This window comes from Furipterus horrens, unplaced genomic scaffold, assembly GCF_987537825.1.
Source record: "Furipterus horrens unplaced genomic scaffold, mFurHor1.1.pri manual_scaffold_5, whole genome shotgun sequence".
NCBI lineage: Eukaryota > Metazoa > Chordata > Mammalia > Chiroptera > Furipteridae > Furipterus > Furipterus horrens.
This window is the reverse complement of record NW_028327175.1, coordinates 48,866,321-48,876,981: the sequence shown is the minus strand read 5'-3', so window position 1 is coordinate 48,876,981 and position 10,661 is coordinate 48,866,321. Positions and strand designations below refer to the sequence as shown.

The 10,661-nt window shown below is 35.9% G+C and overlaps 1 protein-coding gene across 2 annotated transcripts in view; it reads left to right on the top strand.

Moving 5' to 3' along the window:
- The first annotated feature begins 621 nt into the window (after positions 1-621).
- Positions 622-10,661, top strand: part of WDR41 (WD repeat domain 41) — a 52,919-nt gene continuing 42,879 nt past the window's right edge. For both annotated transcript variants that reach the window (XR_016511122.1, XM_090276404.1), the window contains exons 1-2: positions 622-936; positions 3,005-3,120. Coding sequence is in view for 1 of the 2 variants with exons in the window: in XM_090276404.1 (XP_090132530.1) it covers positions 886-936; positions 3,005-3,120 (167 nt within the window). In the remaining variant the exon portion in view is untranslated. The remainder of the gene's footprint in view (positions 937-3,004; positions 3,121-10,661) is intronic.

Here is a 10,661-nt window from a genome sequence, read left to right as displayed (position 1 = left end):
CAGTCACATATGCAAATATATGTATGAACATTTACAGGCATGTGTATAGTAGTTCTTAAGCTAGTGATTCTGAAACCTTGCTAATCATCAGAATCACCTGAGGAACTTTCCCCAAATCCTGGCTCCTATGTTCTAACCATAGAGGTAGTTTTAATAAGTCTAAGTAGAAGCCAGGAATATATATATTTCAAGATGTGTATTGGGTATTTGTGATATGCGGCCAGAGTAGAGAACCATAGAGCTCTTTTGACTACCTAAGAAAGTCAAGTAGTCAAAATAGAGGAATGAAGTGGGTTACTATGAGGATTTATGTAAAGCCTTAGCACAATATCTGTACTACAGCACACACAAAAAAATGTTGGCCAGATTTATTCTGATATACACACGTGCCATTGGATTAGTCCGGATATGGAAGTCGCCTTCTCCAGCCAGCTCTTGAAACCGGGAGTCCTGGTCCCCCAGCCAAGCGAAAGGAGCGAAGGGACTATTGATGGGTATGCGTTTGCTCGCCAAGCTCAGGTGCTGCGCCACACACTTCCAGCAGGGGCCGCTCAAGCTACCCAAGTTCAGCTTGCAAAGTGGGCGACGCCCCGCGCCTGCTCACTTCGAGCTGCATGAGCCTCTGAAGCTTCCCTTCCCCCCAGCTGCTGCTCCCTTGGTGGCTACCTCAAACCAAGCCTCTGTGGCTGGGTACGGCAGCACTTCTGGGACAAGTATCTTAACGCTTCTGTGGGTTCTGCTTTGCACTGCTTCTTCCGTGGGCAAATCTGGAGCAGCAAGTATTAGCGGCTCTACTGCTCTGCTTCCTGAGAGGTAGGAGGGGGCTGAGGCCAGCGTAGAGTTCAGGCTGACTGGCCTGGGCCGGGCAGACACCATCTTACCCGGATGTTGCGATGGCTGATCGGGGGAAGCCGAGAACCTCAGGGACTGGCCGAGGTAAACCCCTGCGTGGAACCCCTCTGCCCCTGCAGAGGCCCTGTGAGCTGGGATCCCGAGTCTAGACAATGGAGACTGCGTCGGAGGCGGGGCTTTTGTGTTGCGGGGTGGAGAAGGGGAGGGGGACGCTCTTCTGCTGCTACTTGTACTCGATTCTCCAAAGATCTTGAGAGGTAAAGACAGTTGCTCTGTTCCAAGAAGTGAGGAAACTGAGGATGATGTGGTTCAACAACACGCTCAAGGGAGGACACGCAGCTAGTCTTCTCGCTACTGAAACCCCTCTCATTTCACTTTTTAAAAAGTATCTGACCTAGTACAATAGAAGCAAGTGGTGACTACAACTTTACACTTATTTGAATTAGTATCATTTCCCCAAAGCAACTGATGCTTGCTCAGGAAACATGAAGTTGATTTGATTTTTTTATCCAAGAACCAAAAAAAGATATAATTATTTAAAAAATTAGTATTTTCCTTCAAAGTCAAGAAAATGACCTAATTGTTAATTTTTGATTCCTTTGTCATGTTTTATTCATGTGTCTGAATAATTGAATAGACTGTAATGAGATTTCTATTTGAAATGTTGTGAATAAAGAAGTTTTGCAACCTTAAAAGTACTGAGGCTTGGAATTTATTTCATATGCCACCCAGTAATAGAATTTGGGTTGAATTCCCTTATAGTTCTCATAAAAAATATTTTGTTTCTTGGAATGTTGTGAGTCAACAGCCTTACTTCTCAGTCTTAACTTCCTCATATCTTTGCAGCTGAGGCTTATTCTCTTTTTTAAATTATTTTTAATTTAAATTAGGCCTATTTTAGATAGTCTGAAATCCTAAAGATTATGGAAGAATTGTGGAAAAATTGAGTAGTCCATATAGGATGTATATATGACATAGGATAAATAAAAAATTACTGTTTGGGGGTGAATTTTTAGGAAAACATTTATGCATGTTAACTTGTATGTTTCTTCATGTAAAAGTAACAATATTTCAGTTTTATAGCTGCTGTGAATTTGTTATCAGAACCAGTGATTTGCCCTAATATATGCAAGAACTTTTAATGTAGGCTTCTAATTAAGGAGTGTTTCTGTGCTGCAATAATTTTGCCCCTTAGGGGACATATGGCAATGTCTGGAAATATTATTGATTGTTACAATTTGGGATGGGGGTGAATTTCTGTTGGCATATAATGTGTAGAAGCCAGGGATGCTGCTGAACATCCTGTAGTGCATAGGGCAGCCCTTAACAACAAAGAATTGTCTGGTCCAAAATGTCAGTAGTGTCAACTTCAAAAAACTACAGTTTAGAGGTTAAGAACAGAGGTTTTATGAAATAATGCTGGGTTTGATTATAGAAATGGGATTAATAAAGCCTACCTTACAGAGTTATTGAGTTATATGCCATACTTGCTTTGTGCGGTGTTTGGCATATGGGCAGCTACCTAATACTCTGTAAATGTTAGAAATTATCTTTAGCAATATTATTTTTCAAAGTTGAATTCATTGACCCTTAATGATTTCATTCCTTCCTTATTCATTCAGCAAACATATATAATGAGTGCCTATAATGGGCTAGGCACTACTTTACTGTGTTTTATATTTTATCTCTTTGACCCGCAGTTTTGTTTCTGCCGAGTTCCAACTGAGAAACATTCGTTCTGAAATATTGAGTTGGATTGTCCCATTAATTTCCATAAAATAAAATTCACTCTTTGTAAATACTAAAATTTATGTTGTGAATTTGTTGTAAGAAAAATGTTTTGTGTTACATTGGCAGTCAGCTGATATTTGGGGAAACTACAGGGTGGGGCAAAAGTAGGTTTACAGTTGTGAGTACATAAAATAGTTTATTCTTGTATTATTTATTAATTATGGTATTATTTGCTATACAAACAGCTATAAACCTCCTTTTGCCCCACCCTCTATGTATTATTAGAATGTGATATCTTACAGCTTTTTAAACCTTGTATTCTTAGATGTATACCACGCAATTTTATTCCAATATGCCTTTTATCATAAATCATTTTATTTCTTTCTCTTTTGTTTTGGCTTCCCCCCCGCCCCAATACAAGAAATCTCCTTTACAGACAATAGGTGAAGAACAAACCCAGAACCCCTACACTGAACTGCTTGTACTGAAAACTCATCATGATATTGTACGATTTCTGGTACGGTTAGATGACTACAGGTAAGAAACTAGTTGTCCAGTTGACTTGTTTAGAAAAATTTTTTAGGAATTTTATATTAAAAACAACTTCAAATTAATCCATCTCTTTAAAAAAATTAAAAACTGATCATTAACATTTAGTAGAAATTGACCTCTGAATCTTGATGAAATATGTATCTGAAGTTTTTTTTTGCTCAGAAGTCAGGATGTGTATCTGGTGATTTGATGTTTGTCTTTGAGGGTTTTTTTTTGTTGTTGTTGTTGTTTTATGAATCAAACTTTTTTAGGTTAGGAAGTGTATAACTTTATAACTGTATGTTTAGGTGAACATAAATTTGACAAACAAATATGGGAAATGTTTAAATATCAGTTACCTAAGGGAATGTGCTATTTTTAGTGGAAGGTGAGGTAAGTATTTAATCTGAATTTTTTGTTATTGATGCAATCCCTTTAAAATGAACATTAGTCAGCAAAGGGAACAGAGTCAATAATATCATAATAACTATTTATGATGACAAGTGGTTATTAGAGTTATTGTGATCATTTTATAAGATATATAAATGTCACTGTGTTATACACCTGAAACTAATATAACATTGTCAACAATAATTAAAATAAATTGAAAAATCCAGAAAATAAAATATTCCATACTACTTTGATAATATGTATAATATTGTGTTGAATAGAGATGAAGGTATGTATGTTTTAGGACTATAGATTTAGCTTATTACTGATCTGTATATCTGTTTATTAAACACTTATTCAGTTATATGCTTATCCTTTGTAACATGTATCACAATAACAATTACACAATTAATTGTGTAACTATTTAGTATTTATCTTCCCCTCTAGAATGTAATTTTCATGAGAGTGGGGGCCATGTTGTTCTTGTTCACCACATATCCTTAGTATGGGCACGTTGCCTTCCATGTAGCAGGTAATTAGTAAGATACTTGTTAAATGCATCGATGAGTCCCCAGACTATGGAGTGTACATGTTGCTTGCCATCTTAACTCCCTAATCCCACTTCTGTTGTCCCAACAATTCTTCCACTTGTCTTTTTTGCCTCTAATACTCCTTTTTCCTTTTCCTTTTTCACTCTGAAGGTGACTGCCACTGTTCCTAATTCTACCACTTCTGTTGTCTGTTAACCTGTTTTCTCTCTGCTTTTTTATGTCTTTGGTATTTAGTTGCTTTTTCCGTGTGCAGTGCAGTTGTGACACTCCCTGGAGTTGGGTCAGATTTTACAGGTTAAGGCACAATCCTGCACAACACTCCTCTCACTTTAGTAACCAGCTGCAATCTCCAGGGTTTCCAGGCCACCCACACTTCTGACCAACTGGCCAAACATTCCTATGTCCTTCTTAGGTTTGATAATTTGCTAGAATGCCTTACAGAACTCAGGAAAGCGCTATACTTAGGGTTACAGTTTTACTTAAAGGATACAATCAGGACCAGCCAAATAAAAAGTCCCATAGGGTGAGGTCTGGGAGAGTCCCAAATGTACACTCTACATCCTCAGAATCGATCACGCTTCAGTATATCAGTGTGTATCACCAATGAGAAAGCTCAAACTTTGGGTGTCCAGAGTTTTTATTGAGGTTTCATGCATAGGAGTGCTTATATCATTCACCATGTGATAAAGCTCAATTTCTAGCTTCCCTCCCTTCCCCAGTTTGGAGGTCAGGCTGATATCCATAGCTCAGAGCCCCAGTCCTCTTATTACTGGTTCATATTCCCCACTTGGCCAGCCCCCATTTTTACACTGTCTAGAGACCCACCCTGAGTCAGCTCATTAGCATTGACACAGATGAGGTGTGAGGAGCCCCACTTCCTTCTAGAAACCAGGGACAAAGTCCAGCCAAATTATTATACAACAAAATGCTCCTCAACTTTTGCCTGAAAAAGAGTCATCTCATATATATTACTAGCCTTTCAACATTCTGTTGTAATATAAGCCAAAGAAATCATAGTATGTTAACCACAGTATAATAATCTTAGCCTTTTTGGTAGTGTTCATTGTTGGTAGGTCCTAAGAGGTACTATATATATTTAGTCAGATCTTTGAAACTAAACATTTATTGGAAGATAGGATATTGGAGAAAGTTTTCTTGTACCGTATTTTACCGTAGTAAATTTCTGGGTAGGTTAAAACATCCCAATAATTTCTTAGACCATAATCACTAATATTTGGACCTTCAGGAATCCTGAAATAATTTTGTCTGAGAAGGTTAAGTAAAAATATGCAATATACTTTCAGGATGTGGTCTTTAAAGTTTTATATAGATTAACTGTTAAGATTCCATGTTCATTGCTATCTGCTCTCTGAAATGTCCTCTTGGCTCTTCTTATTACCTAGCTAGAAGAACACTCTCCAGAATAGGCCATCTTGTAGAATAATGGTCATTGCCCAAATGCTGATATTTAATTGCATTTTCCCCACAGTGGTGCTTATGTATACTTCACTGTTCAGTGATACAGTGACTGTTCTGTAGACAATAAAAAGCTATGGATGATTATATCAGTTATTGATTGCTCTGCCAAATATCACCCCAAACTTAGTTGTTTAAAACAACCACTATATATTTAGCTCACTATTTTCCAGGATGGCAATTTGGGTTAGGCTCAGTTGGGTAGGTTTTTTCATCTACATCAGGGTCAGCTTGTTTTTGGTTAGGTTCTCTTATGCGCCTGTGGTCAACAGGTAGATTGGTTGGAGCTAGGTGGTTCATAATGGTCTCAGCTGGGATGACTGGGGTCTCTCTCCATGTGGTTGCTCAAGTGTTTGTTCACATAGTGATCATGGAGTTCTAATACCAGCAAAAGGGGAAGCCCCAATGTAAAACTTTTAAGTCTCTGTATCATGTTTGGTGCTGTTTCACTGACTACAGCAAGTCAGGAGCTGGCACAGATTCAGTAAGTGGAAAAATAAACTATACCTCTTGATGGGAGAAGCAACTAAGACTTTTTGCAAATAGTGACATAGGGAAGGAGAATAATTTGTGGCCATGTTTGCTCTGTAAATGTCTAGAATAAATGAAAAAGCCTACTTTTTGGCTTTTGAAATAAAGTGAAGGTAATAGTACACAAATCACTTTTAATTCGTTGTATTCAAGTCATTACTATGTCAAAATTTCCATATAAAGTTTTTCAGTCAGTCACAGACCTTTAGAACTTTCAATCTGTGTTTTGGTTAAAAAAGTTAATTCTGTAGTGTACTAAAAAAAATAACTGAGCCATTATGGGTAAGAAAGACATTAAAAATCTACAAAGTATATAAATATTTTTTATAAATAGAATTTAGAGCTCAACATTTTCATTCTTGTTTTAACAGTTTAGTTTAGAACTATCTTTAACATTGCACATGTACATTATTTATGCATTGTCAAATTACCAAAATACCTGAAATAAATATATTGTAATTTGTATGTTTTTATTTAGTTTTTATAGACATTACAGTCTAGTTTTTTGGTCAGCTGTTGTAATCCAGGTTTCACACTTCAGGTCTTTAGATAATATCAGTTTATTGAGAATTTTGCAGAAGGATTTTCTTGTTTTCTCAGTAGCTCAGCTAAAATCAGTGAGTGGAAAATTTTCTCAGATTGGTTTTTGAAGATACCAAATAAATCCGGTATAACCTAACAGACAGCTGCCTTTTCTTTTCTTTTTTAGTATTTTTTTGAACATGAAGTGAGGGTCATATTGATTGGGAGATCACTAAAGAAGGCTTAGACTCAGCAAGAGTCTTCCAAAAAGTGAACTGTGCTAAAATTGCATGTAATACTCTAGCATTTGACACATTACACTAAACTGAGTTTATAACACATTTTAAGAGGAGTTTTCTCTGTTGCTCATTTGACCATTCCTTGCTACTCCAGGAAACAGACAACAGTTGTGTAGGATGGTGATCATGACTGGAAAAGAATTAAGTGACCCATGAAATGCCAGACTGGAGAACATAATATGCCCCTAGGATGGCTGGTGAAGCTGTATATTCACAAGAAACTAAACGAACTCAATATGGTTTGATAGTTCACTAAACAAATAATATGTTACATCTTTAAAAATATTCTTAAGCTAAGAATAACTTTTTCACAAACATTCAGAGAAAAGAAATTGATAGTCAAGATGATTTAGAGCCTCCTAACACCTGGGTCCCCTAGGAAACATGTGAAAAAGCTTATTAGAGAGAAAACATCAATGAAAAGAAAAGGAGGAAGCAGGATTGGACAAGGGCTTTTGTCTCAGACTGTGATGCAGATCTGACCAAGTCTCTGTATACCTTTCCTTTGGAGGAAAGAATGCCCTTTAGAGAAGTCCTGAGGGGGATGGAAATAATGAATACTTTTTTTCCTGCCTTGCTAAGTCATTGTCTGAGGATCACCCAAGAATGTGCTGTGGCTCCCACCACCTTGTTTAATCCCAGTGGCTGGGGCTCCAACTGAGATAGTAAAGATCTTGGCTTGAAAGCAGAAATGTACCTGGAAGCCAATAGTTGGAGGCAGTTAACTACATTCCTCACATCTGGGCAGCTTGTCCTTTTTTGAAGAGGTATCTGCAAGTTACAGTCTACATTGCCTTTCCTATAGAAACCGTATCTTGGGATCTGTAATAATTGATGAGAGGGAATTTCTCTATAGAAGAATTCATACTAGGAAGAGTCATAGAATTGGAACTTTGTAAATTTTGCAACCTCTAGTAGAATAACAAATTAGGCAGTGGCTATTAACATTACATACACACATATGCACACACACCAGATTGCCAGAATTTATACTTCCTGGTGGAATATACAAACTGCTTATTAAGTGGCCTTACCAAAAAGTAAAATCTGCATCTGATTAAATTTCTAGATCTCTTAATTTACCAGAAATACAGGGGACAGAGGTGCATGTTAAATGACAACACTGGAGGTTAGCTAGCAAGAGAATTCTGTAAAACAAACTTAATTGCAAGGAAAACATATGAAGAAGGAATCAATAAAAGAGACATTAGAGGTATTCCAATCAATTGCTATGTATGAACCTTATTTAGATCCTGCTTCTAATTAACTTAAAAAACAGTGAGACAATCAGGGAAATTAGATCATTGACTGGCTGTGTGATGTCATTAAGGAATTAAGTGTTGTAACTTTAGTTGTTATGTAAAAGGTCCCAAGAGATATATACTGAAATAATTACTGGTGAAATGAAATACAGTGACTGGGATTTGCTTCAAAATAATGTGTGGAGGGGGGATTGGGTGTGGTACATATGAAACAATGCTGGCGACAGGTGATGAGTACCTAAGGATTTTTGTTATACTGTTCCCACTTCTATAAATATTTAAATTCTCCATAATGTTAAATAAAGACATATATTTGTTATAGAGGAAATAAAAATGCCTATTTAAAAGGGTTTTTTTCAGTATAAAATAAAACTTTTTCTTAGATATTATTAATGCCAAAATCACACAGATGGACATGAAGATATCAGCTTGATAAAGTAATAACTGGCAAAAAAAAAAATGGATTAAAGGATGTGGCATTATATACGACCACAGTGGGTTTCTAATACATCACTCTGAGTTAAGTAGACTTGTTCACTGAATCACTGGTGCAGCTGGACATCTGCAAGCCTCCCACTCAAATATAGGCTTACCTCCAAAACAAGAGCAAAGCGGAATGTTCTCTCTCTGAACAGACATATCCTCAGAAAACCCAGAAGAGTCTGAACTGAGCATGCTCAATTCATTCTTTCCAACTCATTTATTAGATCAGTGGGGATGGGGAGAGGCCAGGGATGCTTCTCTAGTAGTAGCTCTTTCATGGAAACTTGAGTTCAGGAAAATGAAGAGTTCCCCCAGTAGAAGTCACAGGGATTTTTTGGTATTCTGATACTTGTAAACTTGATGTGTAGTTTAGCTTTCTGTTTTTGATCTGGGGCATGGGAGAATTTACCAATTATCTTTGTAAATGACCATGGGAACTATGAAATCTTCCCACCTTCATTCATTTTGTGAGCTGAAAAAGGACTTTAGACATTCAGACTTTAGAGCTGTATGTGTGTGTATTTATATAATTTTTTAAGGAAAAAATTTTAATGTTCAGGTAGATCTAATGAAAAAATCAGTGACATCTATGACTTCTGAAAATGCTTTGAAATTCCCTTCAACTTCTATTAAAAGTCTCTACATATTTCTCTCATTTTCTTCAAGTAGTTCTGACATACAGGATAATTAAACATCTATTTTAAGTGAAAACTGTTATTTTTCATTTTTATCTAGTTTCTGGTATTGTAGAAGCATTTTTCAACTTAATTTTATTGTAAAAAATAAATACTATTTTAGCTGCATCATGTATTAGAAAATTCTTGTGGATTAGGTGGGAAGTTAGTTAACCACAGGGATTTTTTGTATTGTCATAATAGTGTTCTATTTTTATTTTTCCAGTGCTTTATGATTATGTGGATATTGAATACAGGAGGGTTATGTTCAGGTTTATGGGTTGTAGTTTTTATTATGTTCTCTAAGATTATATTTGAATCTGTAGTACCTTTGATGTAATTGAATTAAATTCACATGAATACGATCTGTTAAATACACACTTAGGTAATGGACATAGGGATTACTTGTGAAAATATTTTTTTATACAAATATTTGTGAAGCTTTGGCTGTTCTTTTGGTCCACAGTTGGTAAGAATGAGAGTACTTTCTCTATGTTCAAAAGCAAGGTGTTTAAAGGGAATGATTTCTACAAACTGAAATGAATATAAATGAGAATTCTCAATGGATACATGATCTGGACCCTGTAACATTACTAAGTAGTACTTACAGACTATGGTATGGGCTCTCCAAGGGCAAGAACTATTTCACTGATCTTTACTCTTAGGATCTAGGATATACGTCTGTATATTATATGGTTAGTGCTCAATAAATATTTCGTGAATGAATGAGTGAATCATTGACTCACAATAAATTAGGTCTTGTAATTAGGGGAGGAGAGGGTGGAACATTCTAGATATTCTATTATAGGTCTATAATTAGGGGAGGAGAGGATGGAACATTCTAGCTACTCTGTTATAGGTCTTCATTAAACCATGTTTCACCTTGTTTAGTCATTTCAATTGTATAGTTTCAATGAGTATTTTTAAAGACGATTTCAAATTAAGAAAACTTGAAGGTATGCGAGCATGAAAAAGAAAAGGAATTTATCTTTGTGGTGAGATTCTGGGTTTTAAATTTTTCAAATTTCTGTTTTTTTGCTGTGACTATATCGATACATTAATAATGATAAAAGGGAAAAGTGAGTTTACATTAATACTATTAGTTATTTTACAGAGCCTTTGCAACACGTAAATGTTTGCTTATTCATTGAAAAAAACATTTTTAGTGCTATATACCTGCCAGAAATAATCAGATTTGTTGAATTAGAAAGTTCCATATTATAAAGATCAGTAAATATGGCAATTATTATATTTCATTGCTTCTCTGAAGCCTATTTTTCCTATTTAACCATCTGTAAAATTTGAAAACATCATATAATTGATGGTGTATTTCAGTTATAATTGGCAGCATTTTTTCCT